At 47.1% G+C, this 20,149-nt stretch overlaps 1 protein-coding gene across 1 annotated transcript; it reads right to left on the reverse strand.

Moving 5' to 3' along the window:
* Positions 1–1,935: 1,935 nt before the first annotated feature.
* On the reverse strand, positions 1,936–10,297 carry MYL2 (myosin light chain 2). Its single transcript, XM_007467606.1, has 7 exons — positions 10,230–10,297; positions 8,870–8,959; positions 6,311–6,386; positions 5,066–5,170; positions 4,091–4,169; positions 3,944–3,992; positions 1,936–2,268 (listed from the first exon to the last, which is right to left on the reverse strand). Exons 1-7 carry the CDS (start codon positions 10,230–10,232, stop codon positions 2,170–2,172), a joined length of 501 nt encoding a protein of 166 aa, XP_007467668.1. The 5' UTR covers positions 10,233–10,297; the 3' UTR covers positions 1,936–2,169.
* Positions 10,298–20,149: the final 9,852 nt, after the last annotated feature.

The following is a 20,149-nucleotide window of genomic DNA, read 5'->3' on the forward strand; positions in this document are numbered from 1 at the left end:
GGTGGACATGGCCATGTTTGTACCATAACCAGAGAGAGTAAATGTTTTGTTCCATAACCCCGGTGCCTCTTCCCATTCATTACTAAGAGACTGGGATGCTGGAGCCACCCCAGGATGGGGTAGAGGAGCGGGAGGGTCAAGTTCCAAAGCCAGCAAGGGGACAAGAGTGGTGTGAGGTCACCACGGCTGGGAGCCAAAATACTGATTTCACGTCCTGGAACCACATAGGGTGCGGCAGACGCTCACAGGTGGGAACCAGGAGCCTTGGAGGCTGTGTGTGTGTGTGTGGGGGGGGTGTGGATGAGTGTGTTACTGTGGAGCTGTGTCCAGAGTGTCTTGCCCAGAAACACAAACTCCACTCGAGCGCTCTGGGCTGGGGCCTCTCCCGGGCCTGGCCGTGTCTCTGTAGGAGCCCCAGGTCACAGGTTCCGGACGTGGGGGATATGGGTTGTTGTAGGGTTTGGATCATGATGGGTCATCATGGCGTAGGGGGCCCCTGAGTCCCTGCCTTCCCAGCTTGCTGTTGGCTTTGAAAGGGACCCCCCTTCCCAGCAAGTGATGTCATTGGAGCTGACCCTGAGCAGCTCCTCTGGGGGCTCTGGTGTTGTTCTTGAACCTTGAAGACTTGCTCCAGTTCTGACTCCTTCAACCACCTGGACGCCCTCATACCCCCTGGTCGACCCCAGCTGCCACTCCCACCCCCAGTTTCAGCCCTTTGTTTCCATCACATCATTCGCTTTGGCTGTGTCCTGGGTTCTTGGGGTTCTCTTGAAAACTTAGAGTGCCCGGCATCCACTCCCCTTTCTTCCTAAAAGGCATTTGGATTTTCCTTTCGGGAATGGCCCCTCCCACCCTCAGGCCATGTGGTTTGGAAGGGGCTGGTTTCAACCCCAACACAAGGGTTAATCGTGTGACCAAGTTTGCCACTCAGCACTACACCTGTTTCAGGGTTGGTTCAGGTATCCCATAGGCCCTGTTCTGGGATTTGTGTGGAGCTGGGAGAGAGGGAGGTGCCCTCTTTCCATTAGGATTGCTGTGGGGATAGACAAGAGCTAAGAACTGCTGGTGACCATTCTGTCACCACTGGGAGCAGAGCAACATGAAAGAAAGCAGAGCAGTGGAGAGGCCTCCTCAGGTTCTGTTGGTACTGTTTGAGCTCCTGGATGCAGCTGTGCCTGAAGCCCTCAGACTTCTCAGTTATGTGAACTCATTTGTCTCCTAAGCTGGGATTCTTGCAGCCAAAACAGACCTCAGTGTTTCAACAATGATTTTGGTCACTCAAAATCAAGAGTCAATTCACACCTAGGCCTAGTTCCTAGACCCCAGGCAGGGTCAGAAGTCATTATCTATGTATGTCTGTGTCCTTCCCCTAATTTGCCAGGAGAGAAATACAGACAACTTCTACTTTATCTGAAATTAGAAATTAACCTCTTACAGTTAATGGATGTGATTTTTTGGCCAAATGAGCCATATTTTTAGTGTGCATGTGAGACCTCTTCTTAAATTATCCTGGGGCCTAAACACATCTATGGGAGAAGCATTCCAGTGGCATCCTAAAGGAAAGTACACCAGGGAAGCTAGGCTCTACCAGTGCTCGAACTCTTTGAAAGAAAGGTTTGTGGTCCTCTGGTTAGCATTCCAGTAAAATGTGGACTTTCATAGAAATAGTCCTGAGTGGCTGTGAAGGTCTATTTTTTTTTTCCTGGCCATGCTGTGCAGCCTGCGGGATCTTAGTTCCCCGACCAAGGATGGAACCCATGGCCCTGCAGTGGAAGCGTGGAGTCTTAACCGCTGGACTACCAGGGAAGTCCCTGAAGGTCTATCTTACAGAGTCACTAAGATTCAATAATAATGACAGCAGGGCCATCACTAGCTCATACACCACCTTCATGGGAACTAGCAAAGGGTCTTCCATACTCAAGGACACATCATAAACAAATACACAACCTCCTGTTTATTTGAACATGGCCTCTGGATGGATTTCCATCTGCTGGCTGTGTGGCCACGTGGTATCTCTAAGGCACCCAGGCTGCGAAGAAGATGGAGGTAGATAAATGAGGCGGCCACACAGCCAACAGGCCAGGGGGCAGGGGTGGTGGCATTACTGGGCAAGGTGAGAAGAGGGCAGGGACGCCCCCCCATCCACCCACCCAAAGGCAATCCCCTCCCTTAGTCCTTCTCTTCTCCATGGGTGATGATGTGCACCAGGTTCTTATAGTCCAAGTTGCCAGTCACATCAGGGGGGAAGGCGGCAAACATCTGGTCGATCTGCAACGAACCAGCAAGACATGCTGAGGACATGGGGAGAGGCACTGGAGGGGGGGGAGGGCTGTGTGCAGGGCGGCCCGAGTGGAGAGGCAGCTGGGGGCCTGGAGGACATGGGTTGCATTGGACATCTCCCTCCGTGCCCTCCTGCTTCCTTGCCCTTTGTAGCTCTTCCACAGGTGCCAACCCCAAGGACCATCCTGCAGGGATGTTCCCGGGAACCAACATGCGACGGGGAAAGAAGGGATCACAAACTCAAGTGTGCAAAGGGGCAGGCAGGTTATGTAGGGGAGCAAGGTGGGCCTGGTGGGGACTGTGGCTAAATGGAGACTAGTCCATCTACAGAGGTCGCAACTGCTCAGGACCAGCCAATGTGTCCACATGGGCAAGGAGGTCAGACTCTTTGAGGGAAACTAGAAATTAAATTTTTTAAAATGTGCAATTTCTACATTTAAAAAGTATTGGCTAGTTATTTTTTTTTTAATTTGGGGTTAATAATAGATAACATTTATATTGCCCTTATCACATATCAGCACTTTATACATGTGAACTCATTTAATCCTCACAGTGTACTATGTAGTAGATTCTATTATTGTCCCCACTTTACAGATGAGGAAATTGAGGCACAGTGAGGTTAAGGAGCTTGTCCAAAGTCTCAAAGCCTGGTGAGAGTTGAAAGGCAGGCTCTTTCAACTGCTTGAGTTTTGAGGGGGAAATCCAAATAAAATTTTTAGTAAAATGTGAAACTTTATGGAATCAGGCCAGAGAGGCTATAAGGGACTATTTTATTTTATTTTATTTTATTTATTTTTTGCGGTACGCGGGCCTCTCACTGTTGTGGCCTCTCCCGTCGCGGAGCACAGGCTCCGGACGCGCAGGCTCAGCAGCCATGGCTCACGGGCCCAGCCGCTCCGCGGCATGTGGGATCTTCCTGGACCGGGGCACAAACCCGTGTCCCCTGCATCGGCAGGAGGACTCTCAACCACTGCGCCACCAGGGAAGCCCGGGACAATTTTAAATAGACTCATTAAGGTTCATTAGTAACGTTGACAAGGCAGTTGCTTGTTTATACAGGGTCTTCGGTGAATTAGCAATAGTGCCCCTTCTTCCAGGCACATTACTGCCACCTGCCAGAATAAGTCATATATTCTCATTTCTAAAAAATTATAATAAGACACTTTACTGCCATCTGCTGGAAAACTATTGCAACAAATAAATACTCTGCAGTGTATATTATTAAGGGCATCCAGGAGGATTGTTCAGTGTACAACCTACACGCCTGTATGTGGTGACCGTGCATGCCACCTTCACTTCATCAGGAAATTGATACTCTCACCAGGTATCCATGCATTATGAGGAAGACAGAACCTGGAGTCAGACAGACCTAGGTTTGAATCCAGGCCCCGCCATTTCTCATTAGTGTTGTCCTTTTAGTCAAAGCAAAGTGACTTTGCTTCCCTGAGCCTCAGTTTCCCCATCTGTAAAATGATGATAATACTAGTCCCTACCTCACAGGGTGATTGACAGAGTGAAATGAGATAAGGGCTTAGTGAACAAGAGCAGATTCTCTCTCAGTGTGGGGTCAGGGGTGTTTTATATAAGAGAGTCTGGAGAGGGAGTCCCCAGAAGGGTGAGGCCAGGATCTGGGGTGCAGAGAGTGCCCGAAGGGCCCTGTTACCTCCTCCTTGGAAAACCTCTCCGCCTGCGTGGTCAGCATCTCCTGTATGCTGCAGAGAGAGAAAAGCAGGTATTGCAGCCGGCTGTGTGGAGAGGGCTGGGGGGAGAAGCAAGGAACCCCAGGTCTTCCCCCACAGATCCCACTCACTAATCAGCCCTGAGCACCCCTTTGCCTTCAGGGTCAAACACTTTGAACGCGTTGAGAATGGTCTCCTCGGGGTCTGCCCCTGAAACAGAAAACAGAGTTAAAATGCGCCATGGGTGGCTGGGAACCTCTGGTAAGGAGGAAAGGTCCTGTTGCCTCCTGAGCACTGAGCCTTGGCATTTTGAAAGAGTGGGCTAAGAATCCAGTTCTTTCTTTCTTTCTTTGCTTTTGGCTGTGTTGGGTCTTCGTTGCAGTGAGCGGGCTTTCTATAGTTGTGTCGAGCAGGGGCTACTCTTTGTTGCGGTGCACAGGCTTCTCATTGTGGTGGCTTCTCGTTGCAGAGCACAGGCTCAGTAGTTGTGGCTTGCGGGCTCTAGAGTGCAGGCTCAGCAGTTGTGGCACATGTGCTTAGTTGCTCCACAGCATGTGGGATCTTCCCAGACCAGGGATCGAACCTGTGTCCCCTGCATTGGCAGGCGGGTTCTTAACCACTGCGCCACCAGGGAAGTCCTGAGAATCCAGTTATTTCTGAGGAAACCCAAGGCCAAGCATGGATCTAGGCTTAGAAAGACTCGGATTCAAATTCTGACTCCAGCATCTGGTAGCTGTGTGGCTGCAGGCAAGAGACTGTCGGTCTCTGAGCTTCAGTTCCCCATCTGTAGACTGGGATAAGAATAGAAACTACCTCCTAGATGCTACTAAATAAGGTGATTCATATAATGTGTTTAAAGTGCTTAGCATGAGGTCTGGATCAGGGTAAGCCTTGGAGCACTGTTAACTTCTGTTTTTATTGTTTTTTCTTCCCCCTGACGTTACTCTGCCTTCATGTGCCAACCCCAACATGTTCTCCCAGTGCTTTAATTGATGCCCAAAGATGAAGACACATAAAGACAGACAGACATACACAGATGCACAGAGACACATATACACAGATATACATATACACACATAGATGCACAGATATACACATGAACTTACCCTTAAGTTTCTCCCCAAACATCTGTAGGAACACAGTAAAGTTAATCGGACCTGGAGCCTCCTTGAGCATTTCATCAATTTCCTCATTTTTCACATTCACACGCCCTAGGGCAGGAGACACACACTTAGTAATTCCAAGCTGGGACAGAAACAGCTGTCAGGACACTGGCATTTGCCCTTGTAATCCTACTTCAAGGAATCTAGTCTAGAAATAATCAGAGACGGAGTGGATGGGGCCAAAGATTCACGTGAGAAGATGTTCTCAAAAGTGTTATTTATAAAAGTCAGACAACTGGAAACAATCCAAAGAGGGTTTAGTTACTTTTTAAAATAGTGCCTTCAGAACCTGGAACAATTTATACAGATGTTTTAATATTTTACTCAATGGGAAATGCTTGTATTATAAATTAGCCCTTGTTACTTGGAAGTGGGAGAGACATCAGAATTACCTGAGGGAACTTTTTCAAATTATACCTGCTATAACCCATACAGCCTTGGAGATTCTGATGTACCTGCTCTAGCCACTGCCACAGGCCATATAGTAAGTACCTTTGTGTAAGTTAGAAAAAGCCGCCCCTTCTTAAGATAGTTTATGTTTTAAATGTAAAAGTCTACAGTGGCTACAAATATGAATAGTACTCTGTATAATTGCTCACTACACAACCTGCACAGCTGTTCATGGCCCTGAGTTCTGGGGTTAGGGGTCGAGGAGCGGTTAGTGGTGGCAGGTTGGACACTTATATTTTGAAACAGCTCCATGTACTCATTCTCATCTTCCTGAGATGTTAAATTTTAAAAGCTGAATCCAAAATAGAATGATTCCAGCTATTAAACACACGCGCGCGCACGCGCGCGCGCACACACACACACACACACACACACACACACACGAGATGCCTAGAAAAGAATTTAGAGACTGAGATGTTAACAGTGGAATGTGGCCTAATGGCCAACGTTGTTTCCTCTTTATACTTTTCTGAGTTTTCCAAGTTTTCTATTGTAAACTGCCATTGCATTCAAATCCACACAAAAATTAATTTGAAAGAAAAATAAAACACATGTGAAGACAATGAAAGACTAAAACACTTCTTTCCTATCCTCTGAAATTTGCCTTAAAGACAAATCTTGGTTGAGCTGTTTCTTTGGAAAATGACAAGCTCTTGACCTTTTTGATGGCCCCACCTCCTGCCCCTCACAGGAGTGGGATAAGGAGACCCTCCTGCAGGCGTTGGTGGGGCGACGTACCAAGAGCAGCAAAGGTGTCCCTCAGATCGTTCTTGTCTATGAAGCCATCCCTGTTCTGGTCCATGATGGTGAAGGCCTGTGAAAGGGAGACGGTTATCTGGTCAGCCCGAGAGAAATTGAGGGGAGGAGCCCTAGAGGTTATGCCAAGGGCTGGGGGCAGTGGGACTCTGGGGTTTTCCAGGCACATCGAAGGACATTAGATCAAGAATCAAAGATCTGAAACAGTCTAGCAGTTCCTCAAAATGTTAGGCCTAGAGTTACCGTAGGACCCAACAATTCTACTCTTCGGTGTGTTCCTAAGAGAAATGAGAACATATGTCCACACAGACACCTGTAGGTGAATGTCCACAGCAGCACTATTCACAACAGCCCCAAACTGGAAACAACCCACATGTCCATCAACTGATGAGTGAATAAACAAAATGTGGTCTCTCCCCATGATGGAATATCATTCAGCAATAAAAAGAAGGAAATTCTGACACATGCTACAACATGGATGAACCTTGAAACATGATGCTGAAAGAAGCCAGACACAAAAGGCCACATAGTATATGACTCCATTTCTATGAAGCTTCCAGAACAGGCAAATCCATAGAGACAGAAAATAGATCCGTGGTTGTCAGGGGCTGGGGGGGCGGGAGAAATGAGGAGCGACTGCTAATGGGTATGAGGTTTCTTTTGGGGGCGATGAAAATGTTCTAAAATTAGACAGTGATGATGGTTGCAAAATTCTGTGACTATATTAAATAACCACTGAATTGTACAGTTTAAAAAGGTGACTACATGGTACGTGAATTATATCTTTATAAAGCTGTTATTGAAAAACAAAACTAAGTTAAAAACTGGAGTCTGTCTCTGCCAGCTCTCAAGCCCGCGTTATCTGTAAAACAGAGCCAGTAATCTTTCCCAGCTGGCTCCAGAGAGACTCTAAGAGCTTTGTGAACGCCCAGGTAATTTACAAATGATGTATTATATCTGTGTTGTTTTAGTTCTTTTAGCAACTGGTTCCCGAAAGTATTTGCATCCCCAGGTCATACCCCCAGCAGCTGATCTCATTCCAGAGGTTGGGACAGAGTGAGGGAGAAGGGAGGGTGTGGTCTTCTCCATGGAAGGGGACTATTTCAAGTTCAGATATGATATTTCATCCCAGGAATTCCTCTTTCCCTGGCAGCTTATGGGCCACGGCGTTCCTGCGATCTGAATGTTGGTGCGGACAGCACGGGCCAGTCTTCATGTCCCATTGGAAGCCCCAAACAGTTTCCCCTTTTATATAAAACAGTGTCCTCTCCAGCATAGCTTTAACGTATTTTCCTCTGAAGGGCTAGGTGAGAATGTGGATGACTCAGTGTGAGCCATCAGGACTGCTGGAAAATTAATTCAGTTTATCCTTCTGAGTCTGCGGCAGTGGCTTAATTTTGCCTAATTGGTACTTAGGTTTGCTTACTAAGGCACATGCCCATAGACTGTGATAGGGTTTCAGACCCGGCTAGCATCCAACAACTGAGGACTGTAAAAATTAAAATCTAAGATACTCTCAGACATCTCTCAGATTGACAAAAATAATTTTTGAGACGTTAATGCCCTATGTTGATGGAGATGTGGCGGGAAAGGCACTTTCTCCTCTTGGTGCTGATGGGAGTCAGAATGATCACAGCATTTCTGGAGGGCAACTTGGACCAGTGGTTATACTTGGATTTAGTTCCTTTTTTAAGAAGTTCCTTCGATCCAGCTGTTCTGCTTTTAGGAATTTACCCCAAGGAAATAACCAGAGATACAAGCAAAGATGTGTTATTTATAATAGTACAACATTCTGTGTATAACATCCAACCATAGGAAGTAGTTTAAATGAATTATGGAAAATGTTGGTGCCGAATTGTTCAAAGAAAAACAGCAGGTACTGATTAGTGTGCTTTGTTTAACAAATGTGTACATATTTTGGGTTGGCCAAAAAGTTCGTTTGTGTTTTTCCATAAGATCTTAAGGAAGAAAATGAAAGAAGCTTTTGGCCAACCCAATGTATAACAAAAATCACTGGAAGGGTGAATACCAAAATGTTAACTGAATCATCTCTGCGTAGTAGAATTGTAGGTCAGGTCTTTTTTTTTTTTGTGGTACGCAGGCCTCTCACTGTTGTGGCCTCTCCCATTGTGGAGCACAGGCTCCGGATGCGCAGGCTCAGCAGCCATGGCTCACGGGCCCAGCCGCTCCGCGGCATGTGGGATCTTCCCGGACCGGGGCACGAACCCGTGTCCCCTGCATCGGCAGGCGGACTCTCAACCACTGCGCCACCAGGGAAGCCCAGTCAGGTCATTTTTATTCTTTGTGCATTTCTGAAATTCTTTCCTACATTTTCAACAAGACACATGCTTTACTTTGATGAGCAGCAAAAGTTAATTTCTTTAAGTCATTCACACACACATTCAGACCAAATTTGGGGTTTGGGGGAAGATAAAGACACCCTAACTGAGAGGTCCTTGCAGGGAGTATGGAATGAGGGAAAGGCTCTTTCTAGCGTGTGGGAATCTCCACTCAGGCGAATGATTCCACAGCTGCACCCACCTCCTTAAATTCCTGGATCTGGCTCTGTTCAAACATGGAGAACACGTTGGAATTGACACCCTCTGCTCTCTTCTTGGCTTTCTTAGGTGACTAGGGGGTAAAAAAGCATCGATTAAAAAAAGTCAGAGGCTGGGGATTAGAAGACTAGGTCAGGTGTCATCTCTGGGTGAGCCTCAGCTGCGTATCTGTGAAATGGGGGTATGGTGCCCACACTCATCTCAAAATGGCGATGCTGGAAAGATAAAAGGACATGGAATAAGGTTTCTCAAAAGCACCCCAATTCTGGTGGATGGTAAAAGACTGTGGATCTTGCAGCAGCTCCTTTGCAAACTAGCGGAGGTAGAGGTCTGTCTCCGGGGATGGAGGCCAGGCTTTCAGATCAGCCCCAGCAGGACCCAGCTGCTTTTGTTTCGATGCATTTCACAAAAAGTTCAGTAATGCACAGAAGGAGAATTGATTGGAGGCGAAAAAAAGCCAGGCTCACTAAACCATGAGGAATGCGAGATGAAATGACACATTTTCAGGGTGTTAAAACCCAACTGCTCTGTCCCCCTCAATTTTCTCTTGATCCAAATGGCAGCAAAATCTCCTCTCTAAATGTTCTGTCCTCGCACCGTGCAAACAGAGCAGAGAAGAGCGAGTTAACATTTCCCCACCCGCTTCTGACTTGAGTTACAGCAAACGCTTGAACACTGCATATGTTATTGCATTTAATCCTCATAACTGCTCTGTCAAGTGGATGCTATTATTACCATCGCCATTTTATGGGGAGGCAACCGAAGCTCAGAGAGGTTGGGTCATGTACCCAAGGTCACACAGTCACAGAAAGGCAGAGCTGGTATTGAACTTGGGCAGACTGACTCCAGAGTCTGTGCCCCTAACCACAGTCCTACACTGACCCTGATTTGGGGGCTTCCTGCTTCAGGAGGGGGACACCTAACCAAAAACATAGGGAGAAAGGTTTTAAATTTGCAAGTTCAAAAGGTGAAAACAGAAAAGATTCTTTTCCCCAAACACCTGAACAAGAGAAAAGAATTACAATTTGATCCTTAAAAGTGTTCAATCCCATTTTGCAAGCCCTGGGCGTTATTGATTCCTCGAGAGGTCAGTAGACAAGCCATAAAAAGGCCAACTCTCTTATTTTGTTTTTGCGAGTCCCCGGGAACTGCTGTTATTTGTGGCTTATCGGGGCATTGATTGGGGTTCCTCTGTGTGCACACAGCAAGTAGTGCTTTTTCCACCAGGGTCTGGGGCCCCAGAAAGCTGCCTTTCTCCCCCTCCCCTTTCGTCCTTTGCTTGTAGGTGGTGTTCTCACCTCACCGCCCAGCATCACTTACCTCCGGGGGCCCTTGATACTCACCATGGTGGAAAGGACACAGCACTGCTCCCCCAGAAGAGTCCCACAGGCTGCCCAGCTCTCCTCAGCCCAGGAACAATAAATACTTCCTCCCCAAGTTTAAAAATAACCCCATGACCACTTTTGGCAGTAGTAGGTGAGGCGGACACCACCTAAGGCCCCCCCCCCCACCCCATGCCGTTCTTCTGAAGTAAGGGCAGCTCACTCGCCACCCAGTGACACGTGAGACCCAAAAAGGCATTCAAGGTTAAATAGACTGGCGGCTGGTGCATGGGGAGAGATGTGGCTCACTTTCTGCAGCACTTGGGTGGTCAGCACTTGTGCTTGTCTGTTTTGAGAAGGAAAATGGCAGGGAGGGAGACTGTTAAAATTCTCTAACATTATCAGGCATGGGTCCCACCTCAGGGTCTTTGTACCTGCAGTCTCCTCTGCCTGGAATGCTTTTCTGTCAGACATCTGCAAGCCTCCCTTCCTCACCTCCTTCAGGTCTTTGCTCAAAAGTCACCTTCTCAGTGAGACCTCCCTACCACCCTATTTAAAATAGCCGTTTAGCCCTGCCCTGCAGAGACCTTTCTCTGCTTTGTTTTTCTCCCCAGCATTTACCACTTTCTAACATACCGTGCAATTCACTTATTTTGTTCACTGTCAGTGGACAGCTCCGGAGGGTAGGTCCTCTTAATTTTCCTCACCACTCTCTCCCTGGCTCCAACCTCGTGACTGGCAGGCACACAGCAGCTGCTCAATGAGTATGTGTTAATTGACTGAAGAAATAACAGCTCTCGGGCTTCGCTGGTGGCACAGTGGTTAAGAACCTGCCTGCCAATGTGGGGACACGGGTTTGAGCCACGGGTCCAGGAAGATCCCACATGCCACGGAGCAGCTAAGCCCATGCACCACAACTACTGAGCCTGTGCTCTAGAGCCTGCGAGCCACAACTACTGAGCCTGTGTGCCACAACTACTGAGCCTGTGTGCCACAACTACTGAAGCCCGTGTGCCTAGAGCCCGTGCTCCACAACAAGAGAAGCCACCGCAATGAGAAGCCCGTGCACTGCAACGAAAAGTAGCCCCCACTTGCCGCAATTAGAGAAAGCCCGCGTGCAGCAACGAAGACCCAACACAGCCAAAAATAAAGAGAGGGAGGGAGGGAGGGAGGGAGGGAGGAAGGAAGGAAGGAAGGAAGGAAGGAAGGAAGGAAGAAATAACAGCTCTCATGGAGTGCCTATGTACACGTCTCGTGTTCCAATTTAAATTTCTAATCACCCTGTGTGGTAGAGACTACCTTATTTTCAATGTCCCCATTTCACAGATGAGGAAACTGAGGCTGAGAGGCAAAATGAGCTGCCTGGAATCAGGCAGTGAAGTTGGGAGTGGATCTGAGGCTCATTTGCCTCCAGAGTCCAAGCTCTTAAAGGGCCTTGGGAAAGGCCGTTTGCTCTCAGAACGCCAGGCGCTGTGGTTGTTAATCTCCCTCAGGATGGTTTTCCTCCTGTGGCCTCACAGGCAGCCTTGGGATCCAAGGAGTGAGAAGTCAGGGCTTGGAATGAAGTCATGGCCTTGTTTAGTGGCCGTGGGTGACGGGCTCCAGAGTCCACGCCTCTAAGAAGCAGAACATTCTCTCAGCTGTCCTGTCCCTGGTGGTGTGTCCCCAGGGCTGATGGCTGGGCCAGCAGTCACCCCCTCTGTGGAGCCTGCTTTGCGCCATGCACGGGGCTAGTGTGGGAGACTGCCGCCGAGTGACAAACTCCACGCCCTTATGATGCTGTGTGCAACGGGTAGATGGATAAAAATAAACAAATGCTCAACCCAGAGAATTTCAGGTAGTGACACATATTACAGAGAGATGAAGTAGAGAGGTGGGTAGTGCCGGGAGGTAGTACCGAGCAGAGACTGGGGGAGAGTGCTTCTGGCCACAGGATGGCAAGAGCCTCAGAGGAGGATGGATTGGGAATCTTTGAGGAGCAGAAGGACCGTGTAACTGTAGCTGAGTGTGGGCCAGGGCACAAAGTGAGGCGAGCAAGGTGGGCAGGGCAGATCACGTGGTATGGCCTTGGGATTTCATTCCAGAAGCAAGGGGAGATCCCAGCAGGGAGACCCTTTGTCTAACCAGCCCCTGGGCTGCCCATGCCAGGGACAATCTGATTCGGGGGCAAGGCCAGCAGGCAGCACCCTGGAATGAGATCCTATCAACCAAATCAATCTACAAATATGTGCTCAGTTACTCTGATGTGCTGAAACCTTTGTGGATGTTGCTGGAGAAAACTGGAAGATCCTTGGCCCCCAGGAATGAACAAAGTAGTTAATAAACAAGTAACACAGACTTTGCTTTCCTTGCCAAGGGCCTGAGTAGGGATTGTTAGAACATTTTCATTCAACCTTAGGCAGTTTGAGGCAATGGAATGGAATGATTGAGCCCTCAGGCTTGGAAGTCAGACAAAATTGCATTTGAACTGGTGGGCTCTGTGTGACCTTGGGCAAGTGACTTTACCTCTCTGAGCACATAAAGAAAACCTTCCTTTTGAGATTTTCCAGAGGGTGAGTGGCGATGAGGCCCAGGCAGGTCCTCAGTAAATGGCAGTGATCACTCACTTCCTTTCTCAGATGAAAAAAAATTTTCAGTTTTGGGGGTGCAAACCCAAGCATCATTTATGGCCACGACCAAAAAAAAAAAAACGGTGTGAGTTTTTACCTCTCTAACATGGGTTAGAATTACCCAGGAGCCTCTTCTAACAGAATCTTTAATAACAAAAAATGTGTTTTCCTGTATGGGCACAGGCACAGGTACACACACTTGAGTGGGCACCTGCACCCACACACACGCACACACACACATGCGCACGCGTCTGTGTGCGGACAAAAACACACCCATGCACTCATGCACATACACAGAGGCACATATTACACACAGACTTATGCACACTTATACACACATGCACGTGCGCACAGACAGGTCAAAAAGAGCTTTTCTCTGACAACACCAGAATAAATGTTTCCCTAGCTAATAGGCACACCATGGATTTTTGTTAAAATGCTTGTGCGAGCAGTCAGTAGCTATAAATGGCCAAGCGAAAAGGTTGTTGCAGCCACAGCGGATGTGTAGAATGCATGGTGAGGGTGGAGGATCCCTGGTTCAGGGGTCAGGATGGGCTCAGGCCCTCCAGAAGTGGGTGGTGCCCCTGAAGGGCATCCGTATAGCTGGGCCCTCTGAGAACATATTTTATTCAACTGAGCCTTTAGGAGAAGGTGCTGGGGGGATAGTTCTGGCTCCGTAGCTAGAGGTGTGGGGTCTCAATCAGGGTAATAAGTCTCTCAGGGCCTCAGTTTCCTCATCTGGAAAATGGAGACCATAATAGTACACAAACCCCCATAAGGCTGTTGAGAGGATTAAGTGAGATTGCATATGTCAGGGAAATTCTGGGAACATGTGGCCTGAGTAGGGCATGGAGTCACTTGGCTGCCCGGACTTGGGCCCACAGGCTGGGTTAGACCTTAGGCTCTCTTGTTGGAGACCCAAATACCCCCTCTGGTCAATGAGCTGGGCCAGCATTGGGGAGTCCCCCAGAGCCCTGGGACAAGGCCCTGGGAGTGGCAATCTGGGAAGACTTGGGGTTTGGGTCTGTGTAGACATTCAGGGGTACAATTCAGCATCAACCTCAACCTGCACCGGGGGAGGGAGCTTCGTGGGTGGTCTGAGGCCTCTCTATCCTCGAGGCTGGCTTGGCTAAGGCACCTTGCCTAGGAACACAGTCCCACAGGGCCTGAGAACTTTCTACTGCTGGTGGGATTCATACAGCTAAGAAGTGTCCAGCAACCAGACCTAAGTTACATGCAGCCAAAGAGAAAAATAACTGCCCACCTGAACAGAAGCCAGAGAGAAGAACACTGGGCAGAACAATCAGAATAGCAAATTCTAGAACAATCAGAAAACAAACCTAGTGGATTCATTTCTTACTGCAGCTATAAAAATATTGCCATAAATTTGGTAGCTTAAAAGAGCACTAATTTATTACTCTCACAGTTCTGGAGGTCAGAAATTGAAAATGCAGGGCTGCATTCCTTCTGGAGGCTCTAATGGAGAATCCATACTTGCCTTTTCCAGCTTCTAACACCTGCCCACACTCCTTGGCTTGTGGATGCATCACTCCAGTCTCTTGACTTCAACCTCTCTGATCCTCTTGGCTCCTTTCTGTCTTCTGAGGACCCCTATGATTACATTGGGCCCACCTGGATAATCCAGAGTAATCTCCCCACCTCCAGATTCTTAGTCACATCTTCAAAGTCCCCTTTGCTATGTAAGGTAGCATATTCACAGGTTCCAAGGATTTGGGCATGGACATTTCTGGAGAGTTTTATACTGCTCCCCACATCTAGTGAGCACAGGAGGAAACAGAGCAACAGAAGAGTAATATTAATTACAACAATAAAATTTAAGTGTATTAAAATTCATGGAACTGTACACGAAAAAAGGTCGATTTTATTGAATGGTAATTTAAAAAATTACCCATTGACAATTTTTTAAAAAGGCGTGAGGAGAGGGGAAAAAATATAAGTAGTGCAAATAGATGTACACTATTTTTAAGCAAGAATGATTTTGACCCCAGTTTCAAAGGACATGAATTACTTAAATATTTATTGGTGCCCCCCTTTATGCAGGGTCCTGTTCTTAAGGCCTGATGTATGTCAGTAAAACTTCGTTCGGGTAAGGGGAGAGTCATAAATACTAAGCTTCAATTTGAGAAAAGTAAGAATTTATGTTCAACTGCCTATGGCACAATAATCTTCTGTTTTGAAAATGTAGCAGTGTGTTAATTTGATTATTTTTTAAAACCCACGTATTGGCTTACTACATAAAACAAAACAAAAACTGAAACAAACAAACATAGAGAAATACCAGTGAAACCCAAAAATGACACCCTGGAGCTTTAAGACCTAATTTTTGAACTAAGAACTTAACTAGATGAATTGTCAACAAGGAGGGTCCCTGCTGCAATCCACATAGTGGTTTGGAAGATGGTGTGCAGGGAATATCTTGGAGGAAAATAATGAAGAGATGCAAACCATAAATATTCCAGAAAGAGGGGCTGAAACTAAACAAGTAATACAAAAAAATTTTCTTCAGCTGAGGAGAGAACGAAATCTGTAGATTGAAAGGACTCCCAAGCTCCACGTGGGATGGATGAGGAAAAGAACACAAACCAAGGTATATCCTGGCAAAACTCACAAACTCCCAGGATTAAGAGAAAATCTGACACATTTCCAGGCTCCTGTGGAAAAAATATGAATGGCATCAGACTTTTCCTTGACAATGCTGGAAGCAAGGAGCCAGAGAATGGGGGGCTGCAGCCCACAAACCCCAGGTCCCAGCAATTGGTCATCTGCCAGATTGAGGACAGGAAGAATATTTGCTTTTGATTCTCCTTGAGATGGCCTAGTGTGACTGCTCAGGGTTTTGGAATCAGATAAACCAAGGTTTGAATTCAGGCCAGCTGTGTGATCTCAGGCAGGTTTTTTTTTTTTTTTTGCGGTACGCGGGCCTCTCACTGTTGTGGCCTCTCCCGTTGCGGAGCACAGGCTCCGGACGCGCAGGCTCAGCGGCCATGGCTCACGGGCCTAGCTGCTCAGCGGCACGTGGGATCTTCCCCGACCGGGGCATGTACCCGCGTCCCCTGCATCGGCAGGCGGACTCTCAACCACTGCGCGACCAGGGAAGCCCTCAGGCAGGTTTTTTCCTTCTCTCTGAGTCTGTTTCCTTATCTGTAAAATGGTGAAAATAATAGCATCGCCTCATAGGGTTGTCTTGAGGGTCAAATAGGATAGAGCATTGTGAGCCCTCGATAAATGTTAGCCACTGTGATTGTTTTGGGGTGCTTTGTTGTTAGACCTGGGAACACCTTTCCCCAGGCCTGGAAAACGTGGTCTAACCTGGGGGAGGGGAAGTCCTTGAAGGAAGAATAGTCCTTTTCCACTGACCGTTTGGAGCCTTGACATGGAGTGTCTCAGGGTCAAAGTACCCATCTGAACTTGGATCCAACACCTTTGCCTGGGTTGACTGTGTTTTCAGTGGGCAAAAGGGGGTTTTGAATGAGGGGAGATGGGTAAGGAGACTTTGGATTCCTATAAGCCTTTGATTCCCACTTTGCTGGTGATCAGTACTCCTCATATTTTTCTAAGGTAAGCATTAACATTTTAAATTTAAAAACAATATATGGATGAACAGGCAAAATGGATCTGTGCTGTTGGGGTCAGAACAATGGGATTTCTTAACTGTGAGGGGCCTCTAGGGGTGGGTTACTAGGTTTAGCAAAAAAAAAAAAAAAAAAAATAAATTGGAATTTGAGATAAACAGTATTTGGGGGATCTTTTGGGACACTGGGAATGTTCTGTATCTTGATCTGGGTGCTGGTTACACAGATGTGTTATGTTTGGGAAGATTTATCGAGCTGCAGTTTTATGATCTTTGCCCTTCTCTGTGTGCATGTCCATAAAAAGTTAAATTAGTACAATGTGAATGAATACATTCTTACTATAAAACAGTTTGAAATGCTACAGAAATATTTTGACTAAAAATCTTCCTTTCTGTCACTTCAGCCAAATCCTCCCCAGAGGGAACCAGTGTTTGTGGTTTGATGTAAAGTCTTTTAGACTATATTTTTAATTCTTTGGTTTTTAAACATTGAGATACACCTGTAATAAGGCGCATGCCTCTTCAATACCCAGTGCGGTGAGTTTTTCATATGTATACACCATGTCACCACCACCCAGGTCAAGACCCAAAACATCCCAGCTCCCAGAGCCGCATCCCTGTCAACACCCCCCAAAAGTAACTCTTTTTTGACCTCTAGCACTGGAGATTAGCTTTGCCATTCTAGAAGTTCAGGAAATTCCTTCCAGACTTTTTTAAAATAAAATTTTAATTTTAAGATTTACAGAAAAGTTGCAGAGTTCTCATGTCCCCCTCATTCAGTTTCCCCTAATGTTAACATCTTACGTTACCATGGACATTGGTCAAAACTAAGAAACTGATATTGGTGCATTACTATTGACTCAACTCCCGACTTCATCTGGATTTCACTGGATTTTCCACCGTTGCCCTTGTTTCTGTTCCAGGATCTATTTCAGGATTGCATCTCAGCTTCTCCCTCTCTCTCACTCTCTCAACTGCTCTCATTTGCACACACAAATATACATTTTTTGCATTAATATCATATCACGCACATACATGCACATACTAATATACTTTTTCACATTAATGATATTCACACACACACACACACACACACACACACACACACACACACACAAGCCACCTGGACCTTTCTACTCCACGATGCGCCTTGGAAACCTTTTGAGAAGTCCTCCGCCCTGGCCTCACTGATGGGGATGGGATGCATGTCTTCCCATCTGTGGCCAAGCGAGAGGCTGGTGGCAGAGCCGGGTCATGCAGCGGACATACTTAATACATGCTCAGAGCACCAGCTGAGCAGTGGTGTTGACAAAAAAAACAAAGGAAAACCCAACAAACTTATTTTTGGAAAGGATTAGATATCTTTTTAAAAAGGATTAAAATAGTCACCGCAGGGAAAATCAGAACATCGTGAGATGTTTTTACGCCGGTTTGACCATTTCATACTGTTTTTATCTTGCATTTCATATGAGGTGGTGGGAGTTGGCGTCTTTGCTGTTTTTGAGTCATGTAAAGGTTTTAATCCAGCTCCAGCGGGGGATATTTTTTAATTTGTTTCCTTTGTAAGTACTTTTTTCTCTTTAGCTCCTGGAATTCAAGTCTAAGCCTTTATATCCCTTCTAAGGTAAAAAGGAAGCTCTTCTCTGTATGGTTGTTTTATAAAACTCTTCAGTGGATCAAATGAGTACATATATTAATATCAGTAAATTAAAGAGTTAATCTAGTAACACGTCAATATTTAAGACAGAACCTGGCACAGGAAAGTGCCATGTATGTGCTCACTGTGATATCATTGGAAGCAAACTGGTTTAGCTGGTCGCCTTGCCTTGGGCGTGATGCCCCTTTAAGGCGGGTGGTGAAGTCAGCCATCTCCCAACAGAACAAAGGCATACCAGGCCCTGCCATCCCAAAGCTGGCTGGCTGATTGGCTCTGTCACCAAGTGATAACGCCTATCTTGCTGTGTCAGGGCCCCCAGCTATCAGCGAGAGCCACCAAGTGGGGAGGGTGGCTTTTCCAACAAGTCAGACCTGGGTAGACAAGCTTTGTGCCCAGCAGAGGTGGGGCAGCCACAGTGATGGGGCACCCACTATGTACTGAGTGCAACTTGGGCAAGCAGCATCAGCAGACTGTGCCTCAGTCTCTTCATCTGTGAAATGCGTATAATAGAGGTCCTTATTTCCAGGTGTTCCCAGCATTCTTGTGAGGTTTGAATGACTTAACCCATACTTGCAAAGTGCTAGAACACTCTGGGCACACAGTGAGTGTTCAGTAAATGTCAGCTCTTATTCTAGAGCACTGGCTGTTGGCCGTGTCCAGGCAGATGGGGTAAAAAAGGTAATATGTTCAAGCATGAATTCATTCTTTCTTCTCGCTCTACCAAACTCTTTGTCAATTAAAACGACCAGACCAAAATCCTCAGCCATCTTGATTCTGCCCCACTGGCAAAAATGTCTATCTATTCTGCCCCTGTCAGGTCTTGCAAATCCATATCCCCTACGTCCTGCCACAGGTCTGGCCTATGGTAGTAGATCTTGATTTGTTTGAGGCTGCTCTTCTCTTGCCTTTCCACCCCTGCCTTCCATGTACCCCCCACTCCAATACTTTCCCCCCATACCCAGCTCTGATGATGAGCTGTACATGTTCCCGAACTCTCAGTGGCTCCCCACTACCTGAGGAGGGACTCTCCCCTCCTTGGTCCAATAGTTAAGATATTTTACCACTTGACCCTGATGTACCAGAATGATACATCAGGGTCCATTGAAAGCTGGATTCCAGGTCAGCTTCTTCACTTTCTTGACTGTAGGGCCCTGGACAAGTGACTTAACTACCCTGAACCTCAGATTCTTTACTTATAAATGGGGGAAGCAATAGTGCTGACCTTAGAAGCTTGTTTTTAAAATAAAACTAGATCATTGTGCTGCTAATGACAGCAACTAACATTTATTGTGTGCTTGCCCTGTGCCAGGTACTGTCCCAAGTACCATCCATTTAGTCACTCATGCAATTCGTGTGAATGGCGTTGCATGGTGCCAGGCATAGCACAGAGTATGTGCACCATGAGTACACGCATGCATGCGTGTGTGGGGGGGGGGAGTTATTACTGGTTACCTTTCCAGCCTCGTTTCCTATGCCAGCCCCAACGTCACCCTCCAGGCCCCTCAGGCAGAGCTCTTGAGGGAAGATGATCTGTGACACTTGGACATGTTTGAGTTGTTGAGTTGTTCCTGCCTTTAGTGACACCCTCATGGTGTAGGAAGGACACACATGAGCTGTCTCACCGTGAGCAGGCATGTGCTGGGCCTGGAGGGGACATTAAGGCTTGTGCTGGATCCTTGGGGGTAGGTAATAAGGCCCCGGAGAAAGCAGGCCTGCCCACTGGGGTCACCACCCAGCCACTGTACCGTGAGCTCACCAAACTGAGGTCCCGAGAGAAATCAGATCATTATTGTCCCGCTTATCTAGAGCTCCCTGTGTGACAGGCACTGACCTAAGAGCTTTACCCATCATCTTATTTCATGCTCACAACACTGTGAGGGAGGTACTAGTGTTAGACCCATTTTCCAGATGAGGAAACTGAGGCTCAGAGAAGAGCAGTCACACTTCAGGGCCTCACTGCTAGTGCCTGGCAGATTTGAACCCTGAATGTGAGACTCCACCACTGCAATTTTCCTCACACTGCTGTTCCAGTTTTGGGCCTTAGGGACCCAGGTCCCAGCTCCCATCACCCCCAGGGAGCCCA

The sequence above is a fragment of the Lipotes vexillifer genome, unplaced genomic scaffold (genome assembly GCF_000442215.2).
Source record: "Lipotes vexillifer unplaced genomic scaffold, Lipotes_vexillifer_v1.1 scaffold1482, whole genome shotgun sequence".
In the NCBI taxonomy this organism is placed as follows: domain Eukaryota; kingdom Metazoa; phylum Chordata; class Mammalia; order Artiodactyla; family Lipotidae; genus Lipotes; species Lipotes vexillifer.